This window comes from Salvelinus namaycush, chromosome 2, assembly GCF_016432855.1.
Source record: "Salvelinus namaycush isolate Seneca chromosome 2, SaNama_1.0, whole genome shotgun sequence".
Lineage (NCBI taxonomy): Eukaryota > Metazoa > Chordata > Actinopteri > Salmoniformes > Salmonidae > Salvelinus > Salvelinus namaycush.
Window position 1 is genome coordinate 31,880,023 of NC_052308.1, and position 25,979 is coordinate 31,906,001.

Consider the following 25,979-nt stretch of genomic DNA (forward strand, 5'->3'; position numbering starts at 1 on the left):
ATTGCCTGCATCCGTTATGCATCCACGGTCAAATGACTACCCCTCATCACTGTTAAACGCTGGCCTTTCTAATCAAACTGGCCCAGGTATCCTGGAAGGATATTGACCTCATCCCGTCAGTAGAGGATGCCTGGTTGTTCTTTAAAAGTAATTTCCTCACCATCTTAAATAAGCATGACCCTTTCAAAAAATGTAGAACTAGGAACAGATTTAGCTCTTGGTTCACTTCAGACCTGACTGCGCTCGACCAGCACAAAAACATCATGTGGCGTACTGCACTAGCATCGAATAGTCCCCGCGATATGCAACTTTTCAGGGAAGTCAGGAACCAATACACACAGTCAGTTAGGAAAGCAAAGGCTACCTTTTTCAAATAGAAATTTGCATCCTGTACCTCTAACTCCAAAAGTTCTGGGACACTGTAAAGTCCATGGAGAATAAGAGCACCTCCTCCCTGCTGCCCACTGCACTGAGGCTAGGAAACACTGTCACCACCGATAAATCCACGATAATCGAATTTCAATAAGCATTTCTCTACGGCTGGCCATGCTTTCCTCCTGGCTACCCCAACCCCGGCCAACAGCTCCGCACCCCCCGCAGCTACTTGCCCAAGCCTCCCCAGTTTCTCCTTCACCAAAATTCAGATAGCAGATTTCTGAAAGAGCTGCCAAACCTGGACCCGTACAAATCAGCTAGGCTAGACAATCTGGACCCTCCCTTTCTAAAATTATCCGCCGCTATTGTTGCAACCCCTATTACTTGTCTGTTCTACCTCTCTTTCGTATCGTCCGAGATTCCTAAAGATTGGAAAGCTGCCGCGGTTGTCCCCTCTTCAATGGGGGTGACACTTTAGACCCAAACTGTTACAGAACTATATCCATCCTGCTCTACCTTTCTAAAGTCTTCGAAAGCCAAGTTAACAAACAGATCACTGACCATTTCAAATCCCACCGTACGTTCTCCGCTGTGCAATACGGTTTCCGAGCTGGTCACGGGTGCACCTCAGCCACGCTCAAGGTACTAAACGATATCAGAACCGCCATCGATAAAAGACAGTACTGTTCAGCAGTCTTCATCGACCTGGCCAAGGCTTTTCACTCTGTCAATCACTGTATTCTTATCGGCAGACTCAACAGCCTTGGTTTCTCAAATGACTGCCTCACCTGGTTCACCAACTACTTCTCAGATAGAGTTCAGTGTGTCAAATTGGAGGGCCTGTTGTCCAGACCTCTGGAAGTCTCTATGGGGGTGCCACAGGGTTCAATTCTCGAACAGACTCTTTTCTCTGTATATATCAATGATGTCGCTCTTGCTGCGGGTGATTCCTTGACCCAACTCTATGCAGACGACACCATTCTGTATACATCTGGCCCTTCTTTGGACACTGTGTTAACAAACCTCCAAACGAGCTTCAATGCCATACAACACTCCTTCCGTGGCCTCCAACTGCTCTTAAACGCTAGTAAAACTAAATTCATGCTCTTCAACCGATCGCTGCCCGCACCCGCCCGCCAAACTAGAGGTTCTGACTTAGAATATGTGGACAACTACAAATACCTAGGTGTCTGGCTAGACTGTAAACTCTCCTTCCAGACTCATATTAAGCATCTCCAATCCAAAATTAAATCTAGAATCGGCTTCCTATTTCGCAACAAAGCCTCCTTCACTCACACTGCCAAACATACCCTCATAAAACTGACTATCCTACCGATCCTCGACTTCGGTGATGTCATTTACAAAATAGCCTCCAACACAATTGGATGCAGTCTATCACAGTGCCATCTGTTTTGTCACCAAAGCCCCATATACCACCCACAACTGCGGCCTGTATGCTCTCGTCGGCTGGCCCTCGCTACATATTCGTCGCCAGACCCACTGGCTGCAGGTCATCTATAAGTCTTTGCTAGGTAAAGCTCCACCTTATCTCAGCTCACTGGTCACCATAACAACACCCACCCGTAGCATGCGCTCCAGCATGTATATCTCACTGGTCATCCCCAAAGCCAACACCTCATTTGGCCACCTTTCCTTCCAGTTCTCTGCTGCCAATGACTGGAACAAATTTCAAAAATCGCTGAAGTTGGAGACTTATATCTCCCTCACTAACTTTAAACATCAGCTATCTGAGCAGCTTACTGATTGCTGCAGCTGTACACAGCCCATCTGTAAATAGCCCATCCAACTACCTACCTCATCCCCATATTGTTTTTATTTACTTTTTTTGCTCTTTTGCACACTAGTATTTCTACTTGCACATCATCATCTGCACATCTATCACTCCAGTGTTAATTTGCTAAATTGTAATTACTTCGCTGCTTTTGGCCTATTTATTGCCTTACCTCCTTACTCCATTTGCACACACTGTATATAGATTTTTCTATTGTGTTATTGACTGTACTTTTGTTTATCCCATGTGTAACTCTGTGTTGTCGCACTGCTTTGCTTTATCTTGGCGACTAAAAAACCCCTAGTATTCATTAATATGATGTAATATGCAAATGACTTCAGCCAACCTGCTTACTCTAATCTCTTGTAATTACAGTAAAATACTGTAGAAATAACTTTCTTACAGTTTATTAGTTACTCATTGTATTGTACTGTGTTTCATTGCTCTAGGCATCAAGTTACCGTGAATATTTCAGTATTGTATTGGCACTATCCAGTCAAATCAAATTTCAAATGTCCTCATCTGCTTGCATGCGCCTTCCCTATATCAATGTGTTTTGCTTCTTCCCTTGTGCACTACGCTTTCCGCACACTAATTGTTACTATGCCACAGGTCAATACAGTCCACCAGTCTAACTGTCTATGTTGACAATAGTGGTTGGTGGATCGTTTGTCCAGATCTGCAATAGGCTAACTAGCAATCATACCACACATAAAAGCATTCAAAGCTACATCAATTTAATCCACAAGAACAAATAGGAATAGCTGATAGAAAGCTGAAAGGCCAGGTGGATCATTGCAGAGGAACGTACAGTGAAGACATGAGACATGCAGCTCAAAAAGATCCCCTATTTATAGTGTTTAGGGACAATACAATTATCCTACTTAGACTAGCCTACAACACCACAATGCAATGAATAATTGCAAAATTCTACTCTATGCTAATTTGAATAATGGCACACAAGCCCTGTGATTTGGATGTTTCATTCCATTTGGATCAGTTGTTTGTGGGTCTACTCTCTACAGTTTATAATGTCCAGAAAGACATAGTAGCAGGCCAGTCTGGATGTATTTGTACTTTTATTCGATATTTTACTTAGATGTGCTGTCTGTTATGGATCATCATTCGCCCAAGTCATCCTATAATAATTTGGCCACAGCTCCTGGCAGGCCCAGTTATTCTCAAAAGCATAACGTGTGCTCTACCTCCTCTCCAACCCGAGCGGCTATTCCTCGCACACCTAGAACGCTTCAATATAGCCTAAATAGTTGTCATTTAACTTTTAAAATGTATTCCCTTTTATATGTGGCATAAACACAACCAGTCCTGTAGGCATGCATACGCTTGTCCAAAATATAATTTCAGCATCCTCAAAATGGCTTGACATTAACTAGATTTCCATCCAATATTTTTATGCGAGTAAAGTACGTCGGATGAAAAATGTCACAACATCATGGGAAAGTATGCAGTTTATTAGGTGATAGATTAAATAATGATGAACTTCACAGGGTGGTGAAAATGCATGGTGTTGAGCTTGATGCTCCTTTCAGTGAATAAGCCTGAATAACCGGTGTCTGTATATAGCCTTGCTACTGTTATTTTCAAATTTCTTTTTACTGTTGTTTTATTTCTTTACACACACACACACACACACACACACACACACACACACACACACACACACACACACACACACACACACACACACACACACACACACACACACACACACACACACACACACACACACACACACATATACCTTTTTTTCGCACTATTGGTTAGAGCCTGTAAGTAAGCATTTCACCTTAAGGTGAAATTCGGCGCACGTGACAAATAAACTTTGATTTGATTTGCCATCTTGCACTTTTGTCCATAATAATCTCATCATGTAGGCTATACCCACACTGTATCTGTGAGCTGTTGGCTAAAGTGCACGTGCCAATACCAGAGTGGGCACATTTGCTATACCTATGGAACATTTATGACAAAACCATCAGTAGCCCTAGAGTTGAAAATGCGATGAAAATCCATTTAACTTGTATTTATTATTCGGTACATGGGAGTTTAACCGCAAAAGTTATTTTTATGTGCACTACATATTTACGCACAGACTTTTATCCTGAACAAGTCAATTTGATGGAAACACAACTCTGATGGGAAATTAGCATGTTGTTTTTATGCAGATTTTAGAATATTCGCCTAAAAATCTGTCGCCAAATTGGATGGAAACCTAGCTACAGACACCATAAAGACTCTGGCAGGTGTGCTAGTGCAGTGACACTTTGATTATGCCTGCACATAATGGTTCACCAGCAGCCCCAAACATCTAAAGAATAAGCAACAGAAAAGTCAAAACAAGCTTTTAAGAATTGTACTAAATTAACTCTCATTTTAAGCAGCTAGGCTCGTTTTCTGTGGAAAAAAATCATTGTAGTATTAATTCAACTTGGTCTGGTCCACAGAATTACACTATATATACACAAAAGTATGCGGACACCACTTCGAATTACTGGATTTGGCTATTTCAGTTTGGCTATTTCAGTCAAGAATGGGAAAAACTCCCCAAATACAGGTGTGCCAAGCTTGTAGCGTCAAACCCAAGAAGGCTAAAGGCTGTAATCGCTGCGAAAGCTGCTTCAACAAAGTACTGAGTAAAGGGTCTGAATACTTATGTAAATGTGATATTTCAGTTTTAATTTTTTTATAAATTGGCAAAAATAAATGAAAAGCTGTTTTTTCTTCATCATTATGGGGTATTTTGTATAGATAGATGATGGGAAAAAACGATTTAATACATTTTAGAATAAAGCTGTAACCTAACAAAATGTGGAAAAATAATTCTTTCCAAAGCCACTGTATATATATAATAATATACTGTACCAGTCAAAAGACACCTACTCATTACAGGGTTTTTCTTTATTTGTACTATTTTCTACATTGTAGAATAATAGAAGACATCAAAACTATGAAATAACACATATGGAATCATGTAGTAACCAAAAAAATTGTTAAACAAATCAAAATATATTTTATATTTGACATTCTTAAAAGTAACCACCCTTTGCCTTGATGACATATTGCATACTCTTGGCATTCTCTCAAACATCTTCATGACTACATTTCTAAATGTATATTTGAATGACATTAGAGATAATTGACAGAAGTTCATGGATGAACTTTGGCCTGTTAAGGAAATGTGGCTTCTTTATTCAGGTGTGAAATGGACGTCAAATACCATAATATCTCATTAAAGAAAGGATTCCTACATATCTTAGTGATAAACCCACATGTTGCGCTCTTCAATATGTCCCCTATAATTCAGCACTACAAAGGCATGTCTGTGCTGCCTTCACAGACACCGACATTTCAGTGAGTAGTTAAGGGAGCATTCGCGCTATTTCTCATCATAAGCCATGCGGGTGCTGTGTGTTGATTAGTGATGCACTATATTCCACAATTACAGCGAGGAACATCTAATTAATGCATCGCAGGGTCTCCAGCAGCGTTACCCCCGACAACAGTCCTGTTAAACGTGACTCACTGACACTGCTATGAAACCGTCCCTAACGGTAACCAAGCTATAAACACCTAGGTGCATCAGCTGCATAGCAACAGATCTGAGATGATGTCAGAAGCTCAAATACTCAGACACACAGAGAGAAGGTTCACAGAGAATTTCCCCTGTGTGGGGAAATCTCCATGATGGTTTATTAAACAGACATAGTAGTATAGACTAGAAAAAGTATTGATTATTCCTAACAGCGTGGAAAGATAGTGTCTGAATGTAAAAACAAAGGCACTTCTTGCCATGCTCTTTGCGAGAGAGGGTGCACTTTTTAGTTCCTGCTGCGCATGCCAGAATCCTCCTGTTATTTAAAGAGGAATGTTTAGCACATTCTCCAGACGCAGCGCTGAGACTCAGTAATTAATCCGACAGGGCGCCATTTAGAGATGGATGATGTAACAACATCTGATAGGAGAAGAGCCACATACTTACACACATGCAGGCAAGTACACACACGTATGCACGCACGAATGCATGCACACAGTGATTTCAAGGTCCCAGGCAGAGGCCAGTTTGAGCCCATCCTACCTGCGTATCCTAAAACAATTTTATGGGATTTATAGGTAAGACGTACCTGTATACTGAACAAAAATATAAATGCAACATGCAACAATTTCAAAGATTTTACTGAGTTAGAATTCATGAAATAAATTGACTAGGCCATAATCTATGGATGTCACATGACTGGGAATACAGATATGCATCTGTTGGTCACAGATACCTTAAAAAAAAGGTAGGGGCGTGGATCAGAAAACCAGTCAGTATCGGGTGTGACAACCATTTGCCACATGCAGTGCGACACATCTCCTTCGCATTTAGTTGATTAGGCTGTTGATTGTGAATGTTGTCCCACTCCTCATCAATGGCTGTGCGAAGTTGCTGGATATTAGCGAGAACAGATCCTTGCAACATGGGGCCGTGCATTATCATGCTGAAACATGAGGTGATGTCGGCGGATGAATGGCACGTCAATGGGCCTCAGGATCTCATCACGGTATCTCTGTGCATTCAAATTGCCATCGATAAAAATACAATTGTGTTCGTTGTCTGTAGCTTATGCCTGCCCATACCATAACCCCACTGCCACCATGGGGCACTCTGTTCACAATGTTGACATCAGCAAACCGCTCGCCCACACGACGCCATACACGTGGTCTGAGGTTGTGAGGCCGGTTGTACGTACTGCCAAATTGTCTAAAACAACTTTGGAGGCGTCTTATGGTAGAAAAATGAACATTCAGCTCTCTGGCAACAGTTTTGGTGGACATTCCTACAGTCAGCATGCCAAATGCACGCTATTTTAGAGTGGCCTTTTATTGTCCCCAGCACAAGGTGCACGTGTGTAATGATCATGCTGTTTAATTCATCTTATTGATATGCCACACCGGTCAGGTGTATGGATTATCTTGGTAAAGGAGAAATGCTCACTAACAGTGATGTGAACAAATTTGTGCGCAACATTTTAGAGAAATAAGCTATTTGTGCGTATGGAACATTTCTGGGATCTTTTATTTCAGCTCATTAGACATGGGACCAGCACTTTACATGTTGTGTTTATATTTTTGTTAAGTATAATTTAACTGTAAAAATGTATTACCTTTAATTTGCCATGAACACAACTAGGGCTGTGGCGGTCATAATATTTCGTCAGCCAAATAAAATTGTCAAGCAAATTGTCAAGCAAATAACTGTAGGTCTCATGGTAATTGACCGTGAATTAACATAAACACATTTAGCATCTCCTGGTTTCCACACAATGCCAAGAGATTGCAAAGCTGTCATCAAGGCAAAGGGTGGCTATTTGAAGAATCTCAAATATAAAATATATTTTGATTTGTTAAACTTTGGGGTTTTGATATCTTCACTATTATTCTACAATGTAGAAAATAGTACAAATAAAGAAAAACCCTTGAATGAGTAGGTGTTTTAAAACTTTTCACTGGCAGGGTAAACAAAATACTTTGTGTGAAATTAGTTTTGATTTAGAATGGACCATTATCATGCACCTGTCTTGAAGGAAATATGTCATCTACAGTATGCAATTAAATAGCGAATGGAGGACACATTTCCTGTGCTTCATTTTCATGCCAGCCCAGTAGGCTATACTTCTCTTGTGAAGATAAGCAATGTGCTTAATATTAGTTGAGAGATAAATATAGCATGCCTAGCCTATAGAAAGCTGACTGGATCCTCCTCTTTTTAACAGAGACCATCACTCTGTTTTCTTGCACAATTGCATAGCCTATAGAAAGGTTGAGCAACATGAGCTCTGGGCTCTCTTGAAGTGTTTATTTGTTTTTATTTATTTTTAAACATTTTTCTCCCCATTTGGTAGTTAAAGTCTTGTCCCATTGCTGCAACTCCCGTATGGACTCGGGAGAGGCGATGGTTACCATGACTAAACGGTCATGTGGATTTTGACTTCATTCATGACTCGTGACCACAGGTGTGGCGGTAATAAAGTCAAAGCAACACATCTAATAACAAACAGTCATGATGTTTTCATTTGATTGTAAAACAAATCAATTAAAAAAGTAGGTTACATTTGCACGTTCATCCAAAATAATTCCAGCATCCGAACAGCGCACTGTGCACCCGTCAAATTTGCTTCAATTCGCAAGTGGCTGAAACCCACTGGAGAAAGCATCCAGGCGAGCGAAACACCGCTCCTATGTCTTACTATATATAGCCCATGTATCTGATGCTGTCTGGCCAAAAAGAGTATCACATACCATTATATTTTTGTCCAGACCCGTCGCGGACCAGGATGTCTTGCTCCCAGACAGACTAAATAACTTCTTTGCTCGCTTTGAGGACAATACAGTGCCACTGACACGGCCCGCTACCAAAACCTGCAGACTCTCCTTCACTGCAGCCGATGTGAGTAAAACATTTAAACGTGTTAACCCTCGCAAGCCTGCAGGCCCAGACGGCATCCCCAGCCGCGTCCTCAGAGCATGCGCAGACCAGCTGGCTGGTGTGTTTACGGACATATTCAATCAATCCTTATCACAGTCTGCTGTTCCCACATGCTTCAAGAGGGCCACCATTGTTCCTGTTCCCAAGAAAGCTAAGGTAACTGAGCTAAACGACTACTGCCCCGTAGCACTCACTTCCGTCATCATGAAGTGCTTTGAGAGACTAGTCAAGGACCATATCACCTCCACCCTACCTGACACCCTAGACCCACTCCAATTTGCTTACCGCCCCAATAGGTCCACAGACGACGCAATCGCAACCACACTGCACACTGCCCTAACCCATCTGGACAAGAGGAATACCTATGTGAGAATGCTGTTCATCGACTACAGCTCAGCATTTAACACCATAGTACCCTCCAAACTCGTCATCAAGCTCGAGACCCTGGGTCTCGACCCCGCCCTGTGCAACTGGGTACTGGACTTTCTGACGGGCCGCCCCCAGGTGGTGAGGGTAGGTAACAACATCTCCACCCCGCTGATCCTCAACACTGGGGCCTGTTCACCCACGACTGCGTGGCCATGCACGCCTCCAACTCAATCATCAAGTTTGCGGACGACACTGCAGTGGTAGGCTTGATTACCAACAACGACGAGATGGCCTACAGGGAGGAGGTGAGGGCCCTCGGAGTGTGGTGTCAGGAAAATAACCTCACACTCAACGTCAACAAAACAAAGGAGATGATTGTGGACTTCAGGAAACAGCACAGGGAGCACCCCCCTATCCACATTGACGGGACAGTAGTGGAGAGGGTAGTAAGTTTTAAGTTCCTCGGCGTACATATCACGGACAAACTGAATTGGTCCACCCACACAGACAGCGTTGTGAAGAAGGCGCAGCAGCGCCTCTTCAACCTCAGGAGGCTGAAGAAATTCGGCTTGTCACCAAAAGCACTCACAAACTTCTACAGATGCACAATCGAGAGCATCCTGTCGGGCTGTATCACCGCCTGGTACGGCAACTGCTCCGCCCACAACCGTAAGGCTCTCCAGAGGGTAGTGAGGTCTGCACAACGCATCACTGGGGGCAACCTACCTGCCCTCCAGGACACCTACACCACCCGATGTCACAGGAAGGCCATAAAGATCATCAAGGACAACAACCACCCGAGCCACTGCCTGTTCACCCCGCTATCATCCAGAAGGCGAGGTCAGTACAGGTGCATCAAAGCAGGGACCGAGAGACTGAAAAACAGCTTCTATCTCAAGGCCATCAAACTGTTAAACAGCCACCACTAACATCGAGTGGCTGCTGCCAACATACTGACTCAACTCCAGCTCACTTTAATAATGGAAATTGATGGAAATTTATCAAAAATGTACCACTAGCCACTTTAAACAATGCCACTTAATATAATGTATATGTATATACTGTACTCTATATCATCTACTGCATCTTGCCATCTTTATGTAATACATGTATCACTAGCCACTTTAAACAATGCACTTTTATGTTTACATACCCTACATTACTCATCTCATATGTATATACTGTACTCGATATCATCTACTGCATCTTGCCTATGCCGTTCTGTACCATCACTCATTCATATATCTTTATGTACATATTCTTTATCCCTTTACACTTGTGTGTATCAGGTAGTAGTTGTGGAATTGTTAGGTTAGATTACTCGTTGGTTATTACTGCATTGTCGGAATTAGAAGCACAAGCATTTCGCTACACTCACATTAACATCTGCTAACCATGTGTATGTGACAAATACAATTTGATTTGATTTGATTTGATTTGATCAGATACATGAGCTACACATACAGTGCCTTCAGAAAGTATTCAGACCACTTGACATTTTTTCCCTCAGCAATCTACACACAATAACCCATAATTACAACCTAAAACAGGTTGTTAGAAATGTTTGCAAATGTATTAAAAGTATTCAGACCCTTTACTCAGTACTTTGTTGAAGCACCTTAGGCAGAGATTACAGCATCGAGTCTTCTTGGATATTACGCTACAAGCTTGGCACACCTGTATTTGGCGAGTTTCTCCCATTCTTCTCTGCAGATCCTCTAAAGCTCTGTCAGGTTGGATGGGGAGCGTTGCTGCACAGCTATTTTCAGGTCTCTCCAGAGATGTTCGATCGGGTTCAAGTCCGGGTTCTGGCTGGGCCACTCAAGGACATTTAGAGACTTATCCCGAAGCCACTCCTGCGTTGTCTTGGCTGTGTGCTTAGGGTCGTTGTCCTGTTGGAAGTTGAACCTTCGCCCCAGTCTGCGGTCCTGAGGGCTCTGGAGCAGGTTTTCATCGAGGATCTCTCTGTACTTTGCTCTGTTCATCTTTCCCTCGAACCTGACTAGTCTCCCAGTCCCTGCCTCTGAAAACATCCCGACATCATGATGCTGCCACCACCATGCTTCACCGTAGGGATGGTGTCAGGTTTCCTCCAGACATGACGCTTGGAATTCAGGCCAAAGAGTTCAATCTTGGTTTCATCAGACCAGAGAATCTTGTTTCTCATGGTCTGAGAGTCTTTAGGTGCCTTTTGGCAAACTCCAAGTGGGCTGTCATGTGCCTTTTACTGAAGAGTGGCTTCCGTATGGCCACTCTACCATAAAGGCCTTCATACGAGCCCCATGACACTTGCGGGGGTTGTAGAGCAAAATGGATCGTGTTTGTGAGTGTGTAATATTTCAATAGAGTGGTCATATTAGTGTGTAGCCCAAACCGCTCGGATGTTACAGACGTTTTCGAGAGAAGACCGATTTTCGGGGGGTTTCTCCTGGTCTTACAAACACCGCTGTTGCTCGGCCACCATCCACAGTAAGATCCGGAAGGCCGACACTGGCGGATGCTTTGGATTTAGTCACAGCGTATACAACCCCCCCCCCCCCCAGATATATCTAGCTGAAACAGACAGATTGTAATGGGGATTTTTTTATTATTATTATTTTTGCCTCGAGCTGAGAAATTATTTAAACATTATATATTAAAAAAAAGCCCAGCTCATGAGGCCTCTTGATTATGTGAGTCCTGAGGCAATTGCCTCTTCTGCCTAATGATAACACACACGAGCGCGCACACACACACACACACACACACACACACACACACACACACACACACACACACACACACACACACACACACACACACACACACACACACACACACACACACACACACACACACACACACACACACACACACACTTATGGAAACATTGGTTGACATTTACTAGACTAGAATAATTCTCCTAATGTATACTATATTAATGAGGTTCTGGGCTGTGGTAACAGAGAGCTCTAACATCTCATTCTTATTTTAAAGACAATGGCTATTTTTAGTCCTCAGCGGTTTTCATCTGGTCCTAGACAGTGCCGATCTCTTGGAGCACACATGACTCACCCAGTGGATTTTACATGGATGCACACACATGATCGAATTCATGCCAGAAAGTACAATAATGATGAAACATATCAGTAAAGCAATGCAGTGGAAATGCATAATTCATAGGGAAAAAGTAAGGAACATGTTCCCCCCCAAATAATAAATAATTCACGTGATTTGGTTATTCAGTGGCTCGGCAGAGCTCACTATTCATGCAGTCTCACAATCCATATCATCCTCTGCACCACTGAATGAGTGTGTCCCCTGTCCACCTTACGATTCTGTGTGGCAACATTTTAGCCCACTCCCAGTTTGCTTGGCCATACTATTGTGACAAGAGAGAAAATGGGGGCGAGAAGTCAATCTCAGTTGGAAGGATGAAGGACCTCCTGAACACTTGGATCGGACACACATGATGTCATGACCATTTTGTACAATGCTCCATCTGAGCCAGAAAGGATGGGAATTGGTTGTGATGAAGATGGACGAGAGCTGAGTGAAAGAGTTAAAAGGGCTTCAGAAGACAAAACTGCCAAGATGAAGTGCCAACACAATTTAAGATATGCATGCATTCTAATACATTAATTATTTCCTTCCTTCGAATGACAGCAGGAGTGTGTGTTGTCTGCTGTGGTGACTGTGGGGTCCCTGGCAGAGCATATTTAAGTGACCCATTCAGAGGAGACTGGTGGGAGGAGTTATAGGAGGACGGGCTAATTGTAATGGCTGGAATAAAATAAATGTGGTTTCCATATGTTTGATGTGTTTGATACCGTTCCATTTATTCCATTCCAGCCATTACAATGAGCCCATCCTCCTATAGCTCGTCCCACTAGCTACCTCTGGACCCATTACAGTATGGGGGCCAATATCGCTCGGCAAGGTGAGAGGGGAGCTCTGATGAGAGAGATCCAGTCCTCTATTGTCTAATCGGGTCACATTTCCACCTGGTTGCCAAGCAACTAAACTCTTGAGAAGTGAACTGCTATTGATTCTAACTATGGAATATAGTACTATAGTCTGCTATCTACACCTGGGGAAGGAGATAGTTCAACAACACACACTGGCCACAATATATTACATCCTCTTTGAACATCACCTTCCTCAGTATTAGGTGTGTGTGTGTGTGTGTGTGTGTGTGTGTGTGTGTGTGTGTGTGTGTGTGTGTGTGTGTGTATGTGTATCTGGCAGTGCACACAGAGAAGTCATGCCCCTGTCCCATAAAAAAAAAACATTTATATATATATATATACAGTACCAGTCAAAAGTTTGGACACACCTACTCATTCAAGGGTTTTTCTTTATTTGTACTATTTTCTACATTGTAGAATAATAGTGAAGACATCAAAACTATGAAATAACACATGGAATCATGTAGTAATCAAAAAAGTGTTTTAAACAAATCAAAATATATTTTATATTTGACATTCTTCAAAGTAGCCACCCTTTGCCTTGATGACAGCTTTGCACACTCTTGGCATTCTCTCAACCAGCTTCACCTGGATTTTTCCCCCAACAGTCTTGAAGGAGTTCCCACATATGCTGAGCACTTGTTGACTCATCCCAAACCATCTCAATTGGGTTGAGGTCGGGGGATTGTGGAGGCCAGGTCATCTGACGCAGCACTCCATCACTCTCCTTCTTGTTCAAATAGCCCTTAGTGTTTGGTCATTGTCTTGTTGAAAAACAAATGATAGTCCCACTCAACGCAAGCCAGATGGGATGGCATATCGCTGCAGAATGCTGTGATAGCCATGCTGGTTAAGTGTGCCTTGAATTCTAAATAAATCACTGACAGTGTCACCAGCAAAGCACCCCCACACCATCACACCTCCTCATCCATGGTTCACGGTTGGAACCACACATGCGGAGATCACCCATTTACCTACTTTGCGTCTCACAAAGACACAGCGGTTGGAACCAAAAATCTCTAATTTGGACTCATCAGACCAAAGGACAAATTTCCACTGGTCTAATGTCCATTCAAATCAAAATCAAATAAAATGTATTTATAAAGCCCTTCTTACATCAGCTGATGTCACAAAGTGCTGTACAGAAACCCAGCCTAAAACCCCAAACAGCAAGCAATGTAGGTGTAGAAGCATGGTGGCTAGGAAAAACTCCCTAGAAAGAACAGAACCTAGGAAGAAACCTAGAGAGGAACCAGGCTATGAGGGGTGGCCAGTCCTCTTCTGGCTGTGCCGGGTGGAGATTATAACAGAACATGGCCAAGATGTTCAAATGTTCAAATGTTCATAGATGACCAGCAGGGTCAAATAATAATAAGCACAGTGGTTGTAGATGGTGCACCTGTTGACCTGTAAATGTCAGTTGGCTTTTCATAGCCGATCATTCAGAATATCTCTACTGCTCCTACTGTCTCTAGAGAGCAGGTTTGGGACAGGTAGCACGCCTGGTGAACAAGTCAGGGTTCCATAGCCACAGGCAGAACAGTTGAAACTGGAGCAGAAGCACGACCAGGTGGACTGAGGAGAGCAAGGAGTCATCAGGCCAGGTAGTCCTGAGGCATGGTCCTAGGGCTCAGGTCCTCCTCCGAGAGAGAGAATGAAAGAAAGAAAGAAAGAGAGAAAGAAAAAGAGAGAGAGAATTAGAGAGAGCATACTTAAATTCACACAGGACACCAGATAAGGCAGGAGAAATACTTCAGATATAACAGACTGACCCTAGCCCCCCGACACAAACTATTGCAGCATAAATACTGGAGGCTGAGACAGGAGGGTCGGGAGACACTGTGGCCCCGTCTGACGATACCCCCAGACAGGGCCAAACAGGCAGGATATAACCCCACCCACTTGCCAAAGCACAGCCCCCACACCACTAGAGGAATATCTTCAAACACCAACTTACCATCCTGAGACAAGGCCGAGTATAACCCATGAAGATCTCCCCCACGGCACAACCCAAGGGAGGTTGCCAACCCGGACAGGAAGATCATGTTAGTGACTCAACCCACTCAAGTGACGCACCCATCCTTGGGACGGCATGGAAGAGCACCAGGAAGCCAGTGACTCAGCCCCTATAATAGGGTTTGAGGCAGAGACTCCCAGTGGAGAGAGGGGAACCGGCCAGGCAGACAGCAAGGGCGGTTCATTTCTCCAGTGCCTTTCCATTCACCTTCACACTACTGGGGCAGACTACACTCAATCATAGGACCTACTGAAGAGATAAGTCTTCAATAAAAACTTAAAGGTCGAGACCGAGTCTACGTCTCTCACATGGATAGGCAGACCATTCCATAAAAATATAGTTCAAAAAAGGAATAGCGTAAATGATGAGCAGATCAGGGTGTGAAAGTGTTAAAAAGACTCTTCTTTTTTAGTCTAAGGTAGTGGGGGCAAGGAATTATCTAGGGGAGTTGGTTAGCTTAGATAACAATCTTAGATGCCATAGAGGAGACATTGTGATGGACTGGTACTTGATTTGCCTCTTTTCTCACCATAGTGTGTCAATTAATTACAGTGACGATGGATGTTGGTAAACGTCTAGTTATGATGCACATGTCCCGAAGGAGCGCCAGCCATTCACAACTTCTAGTGTGGCTGACATAGGAGCTCAGGGCAATTTTGTGTTTCATTTTTGATGAAACACAATGTTTTATCGAAATGTACAGCTGTGTGTCATCCGCATAGCAGTGAAAGTTACCAGTATGTTTCCGAATGACATCACCAAGAGGTAAAATATATAGTGAAAACAATAGTGGTCCTAAGACGGAGCCTTGAGGAACACCGAAATTTACAGTTGATTTGTCAGAGGACAAAATATATATTTTTACATAAAATTAGACATAATGAGGATGGCTCTAGATTGCAGAGAAAAGCTGTTTCAGGTGTTTGAAAAATGCACAATTCTCCTATTTATGGACAGGGGGCCTAGTCCCCATTCGGACTACCATCCAGCCTTCCTCACATACTTTGTGTCCCCTCAGATTTTTGGGGTGCATGATGCCCCTGAGGGCACATATATGTTTGATAGTGTATGAGTGTGCAGCTGTGCATGTGTGATAGTGAGCATGGCGCAGGACTGGCACGGTGGGAATACTGTGTTATTGCTGCAGAAGCACACTGAGACAGCCTTATTGGAAGAGCAGATGGGCATTTCCATGAGGCTGTGCTGCTGTGGCCTGAATTAGGACAGCCTCTACCTCTCCTCTTCTCTCTATTTCTCGTCTCTTTCTCTCTCTTTCTCTGGCCTCACTCTCTCCCCCCTCCCTCTCTCTTCTTCCTCTCTCTCTCCCTTCTTCCTCTCGCTACACTATAGATATAAAAGTATGTGGACACCTTCAAATGAGTGGATTCGGCTATTTCAGTCACACCCATTGCTGACAGGTGTATAAAATCGAGCGCACAGCCATGCAATCTCCATAGACAAACATTGACAGTAGAATGGCCTTACTGAAGAGCTCAGTGACTTTCAACGTGGATGCCACCTTTCCAACAAGTCAGTTCGTCAAATTTCTACTCTGCTAGAGCTGCCCCAGTCAACTGTAATTGCTTTTATTGTCAAGTGGAAATGTCTAGGATCAACAATGGCTCAGCTGCGAAGTGGTAGGCCACACAAGCTCACAGAACGGGACCCCCGACTGCTGAAGCGCGTAAAAATCGCCTGTCATCGGTTGCAACACTCACTACCGAGTTCCAAACTGCCTTTGGAAGCAACGTCAGCACAATAACTGTTCTTTGGGAGCTTCATGAAATTAGTTTCCATGGCCGAGCAGCCGCGGTTGGGGTGGTGTAGGAGGAGCAGTGGAAACCCATTCTCTGGAGTGATGAATCACGCTTCACCATCTGTCAGTCTGATGGACAAATCTGGGTTTGGCGGATGTCAGGAGAACGCTACATGCCCAAATGCATAGTGCAAACTATAACGTATGGTGGAGGAGGAATAATGGTCTGGGGATGTTTTTCATGGTTTGGGCTAGGCCCCTTAGTTCCAGTGAAGAGAAATCTTAACTCTACAGCATACACCGACATTCTAGACGATTCTGTGCTTCCAACTTTGTGGCAACAGTTTGGGGAGGCCCTTTTCTGTTTCAGCATGACAATGCCCCCGTGCACAAAGCGAGGTCCATACAGAAATGGTGGCTGCACTGGCTGCTGCTGTTGACCCTTCTCGCTCATTAACTTGTAGAAACCAGTTTGAAAATGATTTCCATAAACCATTAATCAATGGAATTGATCAAATGAAATAGAGATGTGTGCTTGAAAGCGCAAAATAAAATCAAATACTTCACACGGTATCATCAATAAATTTTGATCATACTGTATAATCATTCTCACAGTAAATTTTCACCAAAAAAACCTTAGCACATCTTTAGGAAATCTGACTCCTCCCTCTAATATTGCACTGGGGAAATTGCACAGAAACCTCAGGTTTTCTATTTCCGAAACCCACCAAGTGTAACTTCAATAATTGTTTTCTCTGCATGGGGAGAAAACATTGAAGTCATTTAGCTACTAAAGTCCAAACTAGCCATAGATGAATATCTTCTGCACCAACATAATCAATACACTACTGCTGTACCACTATTACGACATAACATTTCACCACCCTGGAGCCTTCTATTATTAATGCAATAATGAGTGCTGCACCACTCTAGTCTCTATTAGCTTTAGCACTATTTCAACTGCTGTACTTTTACTCTGTTTCTGTGTCAGGTTACTGTGTTTTGATACTGAGTCGTGGACATGGTGCTCGGCTGTGCTTTTGTCTTTCGGCACTCTGTTCTTCCACTGTGCTGGGTTTCTTTCGGTTTGAAGAATACATGAGAGCTGAAAAACCTGTCAGAACGCTGTTTGCTACGGTCATGTCTCTGTCTGAAATCTCTCTTTCCACACTCAGGCTGTGTGCTCCAGAAAGAACCTTGCTCCAAGTAATCTGCTCTATAGCAGACTCTTGCTGTACAAATCCTCTCCTTGCCTGCTCCCTAATTGTCTTAATTAAATACAGAGCTCTCTCAAGAAGGAGGAGTCTCCGCGTGTCGGGAATAGTATGAGCTGCATGTCTAATATGTTTAAGTCAGTTAGGCTGCAGTACAAAGTGAATATGGAACTAGAAGTTAATCAATAATAGTGATTCAAGAAAGATAAACAGTGTGAAAGATTTTTGTTTCTCAATACATAGGAGTATTCTGCTTGAAGTATATTTGATTTCTGTCTACCAGACTGACAGATCAGTAATTTGACCAAAAGTTAAGAGTTGCCTTTGAGCAAATAAATCTAATTGCTTGAATTGTGAGGGATTGGTGGATCATGTCATTCCCCAAGGCACTGGCAACAATTTGTTATAGGTATCACTGGGCCTGAGAGCATTCACATAATTTGAGTGGTGAGGAAGCCTGACAATGCCAAGTAAGTCAGATACATGGTTTTAATCATTGCCCACAACACCACTATATCCGTGACATGGCCTCTGGGTTACGCTTGATCTCCTCTGGGACTGTGTATGGATTAATAAAAAGAAGCATAAGATACATCCTGGGGCATGGGGAATTACACTTAAGATTCTTGATGGAGGAGAAACGAAATATTGATTGGGAGTTATCTACTAATGTTGAGAAATGTATGTTTAGTTGCAGAGAAGACTATTGTATAAATGTATGTTTAGTTGCAGAGAAGACTATTGTATAAATGTGTGTTTAGTTGCAGAGAAGACTATTGTATAAATGTGTGTCCCTTTTTTTTGCTGAACTCAGGCTTTTCCATTACAAGTCATAGTAAGCTCAGTGATGTGTCAACTCGTACATGTTGATGTGTGGACATACTTAGGTGACACTTAATGGGTCTGCTACACAAGTCCTATGTCAATAGTATACCATCAAGCTGCCTGTCACAATCAGCTATGGCTCTGCATCAATTCATCAACACTGACAGCTGACTCAACAAATGAAATAGTTTGCGCCATCCAGCAGTTAAGTTTTTCTGACCCAATATTATTTTCTATCTCCTCACTCTTATAATTCTAGTGTTTTTGAAAAAGTGAAATCTGTCAATTTAGTCTGAGTGCTAATTTATAAGACTTGTCGACAGTAGCGGTGTGTGGGTAAAATCATTGGGGAAGCCAAGCCAGAAGAAAATGCCATATTGCACCTTACAGTATGTGATAATTGCGTTGTTTGCTTTATAACCTGTTAGTTTATAAGCCTTGCGACCGTGATATACAGGTCTAAGGCCGAGACAAAAAGAAGACACAGTGGCAGCATAAATTCAACAACACCTTTGTTGTATCACAAAACCGGAGAGCAACCTCTGTCCGGTGAAGTCCACAAAGCATATTGCATGTAACAAACAGTTACATGACCTTCAGCATGGACAAGCAAGTTAACTTTTCTGACATTTTCGAACCACTAAACAACTATTAATTTAGAAACACGGAGAGTTACCGAAGTCGCAAAGAAAACGGGAGCTGCCTCCACTATTCCAGCACCATTTTAACTTCAACATTTCATCATAATCAAGTCACCTATGCTTAGTCTAATACAGCGATAACTAAAAGATATCAAAAACAATTGTACAATCAACATAAACTACAGTTGAGGTCGGAAGTTTACATACACTTAGGTTGGCGTCATTAAAACTTGTTTTTCAACCACTCCACAAATTTCTTGTAAACAAACTATAGTTTTGGCAAGTCGGTTAGGACATCTACTTTATGCATGACACAAGTAATTTTTCCAACAATTTTTTACAGACAGATTATTTCACTTATAATTCACTGTATCACAATTCCAGTGGGTCAGAAGCTTACATACACTAAGTTGACTGTGCCTTTAAACAGCTTGGAAAATTCCAGAAAATTATGTCATGGCTTTAGAATCTTCTGATTGGCTAATTGACATCATTTGAGTCAATTGGAGGTGTACTTGTGGATGTATTTCAAGGCCTACCTTCAAACTCAGTGCATCTTTGCTTGAGATCATGGGGAAATCAAAAGAAATCGGCCAAGAACCCAGAAAAAAAGTTGAAGACCTCCACAAGTCTGGTTCATCCTTGGGAGCAATTTCCAAATGCCTGAAGGTACCACGTTCATCTGTACAAACAATACTACGCAAGTATAAACACCATGGGACCACGCAGCAGTCATACCGCTCAGGAAGGAGACGCGCTCTGTTTCCTAGAGATGAACGACTTCGGTGCGAAAAGTGCAAGTCAATCCCAGAACAACAGCAAAGGACCTTGTGAAGATGCTGGAGGAAACAGGTACAAAAGTATCTATATCCACAGTAAAACGAGTCCTATATCAACATAACCTGAAAGGCCACTCAGCAAGGAAAAGCCACTGCTCCAAAACCACCGTAAAAGAAACCCAGTCTACGGTTTGCAACTGCACATGGGGACAAAGTACGTACTTTTTGGAGAAATATACTCTGGTCTGATGGAACAAAAATAGAACTGTTTGGCCATAATGACCATCGTTATGTTTGGAGGAAAAGGGGGAGGCTTGCAAGCCAAAGAACACCATCCCAATCGTGAAGCACAGGGGTGGCAGTATCATGTTGTGGGGGTGCTTTGCTGCAGGAGGGACTCGTGCACTTCACAAAATTAATGGCATCACGAGGAAGGAAAATTATGTAGATATATTGAAGCAACATATCAAGACATCAGTCAGGAAGTTAAAGCTTGGTCGCAAATGGGTCTTCCAAATGGACAATGAGGCCAAGCATATTTCCAAAGTTTTGGCAAAATGGCTTAAGAACAACAAAGTCAAGGTATTGAAGTGACCATCACAAAGCCCTGACCTCAATCCTATAGAAAATTTGTGGGCAGAACTGAAAAAGCCTGTGCGAGCAAGGAGGCCTACAAACCTGACTCAGTTACACTAGCTCTGTCTGGAGGAATGGGCCAAAATTCACCCAACATATTGTGGGAAGCTTGTGGAAGGCTACCTGAAACGTTTGACCCAAGTTAAACAATTTAAAGGCAATGCTACCAAATACTAATTGAGTGTATGTAAACTTCTGACCCACTGGGGATGTGATGAAAGAAATAAAAGCTGAAATAAATCATTCTCTCTACTATTATTCTGACATTTCACATTCTTAAATAAAGTGGTGATCCTAACTGACCTAAGACAGGGCATTTTTACTAGGATTAAATGTCAGGAATTGTGAAAAACTGAGTTTAAATGTATTTGGCTAAGGTGTATGTAAACTTCCGACTTCAACTGTAAATATGATGTGGCTGTCCATGGTTCTGATTTCTCTGTGTGTGTGTGTGTGTGTGTGTGTGTGTGTGTGTGTGTGTGTGTGTGTGTGTGTGTGTGTGTGTGTGTGTGTGTGTGTGTATGCATGTTCATGCAAGTAGAAAAAACATTTTGACTCACCCTACTTGTAGAGAAACGAGAATCCTCCTCTCTTTCACCTTTCATCACTCTGTCATACAGTACACACTTGTATTTTTTGTTGTCCTAGGCTACCTGGCTAAAATGCTTGCTCACTAACCTAATTTCCTTTCAAGGGCATGGTTAGCTAGTGAACATTTGCCTTCTACATCTAGCTACATATTGAACTTCCATCCTCTCAGGCCAGGGGCACAATGTATGAATTTATGGATGGATCATAATTGCCGTTTTAATCATTGGCCATTACAGAGAATTTAGTAAAAGTCCAAATCCCTATCTCCATCCATGGCTAATTTAGGAATGGGTGAATTTTAGCTAGTTAGCCACCAGAGGACAACAACACAATGAGATGCAGAACGAGTTTCTGTCAATGACGTATGCTCTCGATGCGATGTGATTGGAGTGAAGCCAAATCCAAACTGGCTTCCCTTGACTTTCTTTTGGTGCGCCAGGACCATTCACAGTTGAGCTCAATCAGTGTAGCTCAACGGTGATTGGCTATTATTATTTTAAAAAATGTATCAAGGGAGGCCAAATTCTCCCTTCCCTTGCATTCAATGCTCCCGAATGGCGCAGCGATCTAAGGCGCTGCATCTCAGTGCAAGAGGTGTCACTACAGTCCCTGGTTCAAATCAGGCTGTATCACATCCGGCCGTGATTGGGAGTCCCATAGGGCGGCGCCCAAAGTCGTCTGGGTTTTGCCGGGGTAGACCGTCATTGTAAAGAAGAATTTGCTCTTAAATGACTTGCCTAGTTAAATAAATGTAAAAAAAGAAAATGCAACAATGTCATACTCCTTTGGACCTGACAACATCAGATAGATGGCCTACACATACAGAGGGGCGCTGTTTCGCGCGCTCGGATGCTTTCTCAGGTGAGAAGCGAAAGATACATTATTTTATGTATTTTACTTTTTTTCTCTGTCAATTTTTTGGGGAAGCCTGGCTTCCCTTGGCATCCATGAATACACGCCAGTGCTTGTCAATGACTTCAGGACTGCATGCATCCCAATTAAAATCATTGTTGCATTACAGTTGAGCAAACTACCCACTAGATACACACACGTTGAATCAACATTGTTTCCACGTCATTTCAATGAAATTACATTGAACCAACTTGTAATAGACATTGAATTGACTTCTGTGCCCAGTGGGTAAAGGTTGTTGGTAGTGCTAATCTAGGAAGTTCTATTTTTAGATTAAAGTTAGACTTAGATTTTGTACTTTCTGAATCTTGTTGTCAGTTGGCACTTAAGTTGGTGCTCGAATTCTCCTAGGAGAAAAAAATGGTTGCTGCTAGCTGTCTGAACATGTGTTTAAAAAGCCTGTCGAGGTGGGTTAGGGAAGGAGAGGTTTTTGGAGAATGTTTCATGGCAATAATAACTAGAGCTCCCAGTCAGGGAATCTCTAGTCGGCCAGGCAGGAAGCCTCCAGGGAAACACACTTTTCAAATATTAAACAGACAACTACTCATATGTTTTAAACAGTTTCTATGGCAACATGCATAAAACGTAAGAACTATTTTGAATATGATTTGACTGCCACCTTCTCTTGTTTAAAGAACAAGATATTTTAGTTACATATTACTGCACTAGTGTAGCAATAATTCCTGTGACGCATACCGTGGCAATACAAATAACCATATATGACATTCTGAGGTTTAGAGTCTAGATGGATGACTAGTTTGTATCTGGACGATTGAGGTCTTGGGTTCAATTCCAGCTACTTCTGATTTTGCTATCGTATAATATTAATGCATTCATTTTAATAAATATCTCAGTTAGGAAATCACATCTGGTATTCATCCCTCTGATCTCAGAGAATAATAAGGGTGGCAGGTACCCTAGCGGTTAAGAGCGTTGGAGCAGTAGTCGAAAGGTTGCTGGGTTGAATCCCAGATCCGACTAGGGGAAAAATATGCCAATGTGCCCTTGAGCAAGGCACTTAACCCTAATTGTTCCTGTAAGTCACTCTGGATAAGAGCGTCTGCAAAACAGAAAACGTAATAAAGATTCCTGTGATTAAGACTCATTCAGGCACATCACAACAGATTTCCCTTGACATCTCCCAATGTTTGGCTTCATTTGCGCTGCATTTTCAACTAGCAAAAATGTTTAATAATTGTTAATTATTATGATATACAGAATTAATTAGATATCTCATAGAGGTCTTGGTCAAATAACCCTGATCTTCTATTTATGGCCGTGCATACTATTTCAACATCATTTCAGAACGCCTACGCATATATTTTCTTATTCTTGACTTGTATGTTAAAATTGCACAAATTAAATGTCAAACAAAGTATTGAATGCCTACGTAATTCATGATGTGCTATCACATTTATTTAAAGGAAAGGTTTGCTGGAATTCAAGATGTTATGCTATGAGAGTGAGACCCTGAATTAAAAGAGAATACATGTGGCGTGGCATTCTTTGGCGTAATCAGACCAGACTCCCCTTCTGTCTGTCTCTCTGTGTCTGTCTTTTTCTGTGTATTTCTTTATAGTGAAATGGAATCTATAAAGAATCTATATCTAAATGTAGTTCATATTGTGTGTTTCCATATCAAGCCAATGAATCATCTGATATTGCATGGCTTTATTGGTGGATGTTGTTGACAGTGTGGTAGATCAGATATGACATATCTGGGTAGTAGGCTATGTGGGCATCCCTGGAGCCCGTGGCAACCCCAGGATGTTGTCACACAATCAGCAGAAAGGAGATTTGTGAAATACACTGCTGGGACTCAGAGGGAGATGAGAGGCTACAGATTGGAGTGAGACTGATTGTCCCTGTCGGCCAAAATGCTAGTGAGACTACAGTATTCTGTATCTGATATGGCTCATTTCATCAACTTGTGAAATTATGATTTATAAAGAAATGACCCACACGCAATATCTGTTTTGATTCAATAAAATATCAGAACTCCCATTAATGTAGTGAATTGTAATACATGTATAACAGTTATAGTACTAAACTTTACCAGTACTATTATGAGGGTGTAAATCAGGCATCATCAACTAGATTTAGCAGGGGGTGATTTTGTCCTTGAGAGGATTTGTGGACTGCAAATTGACCGCTGATTTAGTGGTGTTTTAACAGTCTTTTATGTCCAACAAATACAAAATGTAAGATTTTATTTGTTTTGCTCCAAGAACTTGGGGGCCAACTAAAACCACCCATGAGCCAAATTTGGCCTGTGGGCTGCTAGTTGGGGAACCCCGGTGTAAAGTCTAGGTACAGTAAATACCTACAGTATTGTTCAAATCTTGATCATGGTCTCATGGTACCTCTCTCCCTCTCCAGGTGGCCAACCTCCTTCGTCTTTTCCAGATTCCTCAGATCAGCTACGCCTCCACCAGCGCCAAGCTCAGTGACAAGAGCCGCTACGACTACTTTGCCCGCACGGTGCCCCCTGACTTCTATCAGGCCAAGGCCATGGCAGAGATCCTGCGCTACTTCAATTGGACCTACGTGTCCACCGTGGCATCGGAGGGCGACTACGGTGAGACAGGTATCGATGCCTTCCAGCAGGAAGCCCGCGCCAGCCAGATCTGCATCGCCACCTCAGCTAAGGTGAGCCGCTCGATGAACCGCTACAGCTACGACCAGGTGATCCGCTCGCTACAGCAGAAGTCCAACGCCAAGGTGGTCATCCTCTTCACGCGCAGTGAAGACGCCCGGGAACTGCTGGTAGCCGCCAACCGCATGAACGTGTCCTTCATCTGGGTGGCCAGTGACGGCTGGGGGAGACAGGATAGCGTGGTGAGAGGCAGCGAGGCTGTGGCAGATGGGGCCTTCACCATTGAGCTGGCCTCCTACCCCATCCTTCAGTTTGCTGAGTACTTCACAGGCCTGAACCCCTACAACAACACACGTAACCCCTGGTTCAGGGAGTTCTGGGAGAATCGTTTCCAGTGTAGCCTCCATGACCTGGGCTGTGGGAAGCACTCTCTGCGCGATGGCCTGTTTGAGCCGGAGTCGAAGATCATGTTTGTGGTGAATGCTGTCTATGCCATGGCTCACGCCCTGCACAACATGAGGCAGACACTGTGCCCCAACTCCACCACCAAGGTCTGTGACGCTCTGAAGCCAGGCAACGGCAGGAGGTTCTACAGGGAGTATATTCTCAAGACCAAGTTTGATGGTGAGTTAAGAAGATTGATGTGTATGGCTATGACAAGGCTACATGACTATACTGTATACAGAGAAATTAGATGTTCTATATCCTAAAAAAATACTATATCTAGGATTGTTACCGTGACCATATTACCGCCACACCGGCAGTCACGAGTCAAATTCCAAGTCAAATTCCACGTGACCATTGGGTCATGCCACGGTAACTGCGCTCTAATGCTGCTGATAGTCATGAGTAGCCTACCAATCAGCAGCAGGCTGCTGAGGGAAGGATGGCTCAGAATAATGGCCGGAACGGTGCAAATAAAATGGTGTCAAACACATGGAAAGCATACGTTTGCTATATTTGGTACCATTCCACTTTTGACGCTCCAGCCATTACCAGGAGCCTGTCCTACCCGATTAAGGTGCCACCAACCTCCTGTGAG

At 42.9% G+C, this 25,979-nt stretch overlaps 1 protein-coding gene across 1 annotated transcript in view; it reads left to right on the top strand.

The window, feature by feature from the left end:
* Positions 1–25,979, top strand: part of LOC120021232 (metabotropic glutamate receptor 2-like) — a 62,899-nt gene that overhangs the window by 9,253 nt on the left and 27,667 nt on the right. Inside the window, exon 2 of the mRNA XM_038964905.1 lies at positions 24,721–25,561. Coding sequence (XP_038820833.1) covers positions 24,721–25,561 — 841 coding nt within the window. The remainder of the gene's footprint in view (positions 1–24,720; positions 25,562–25,979) is intronic.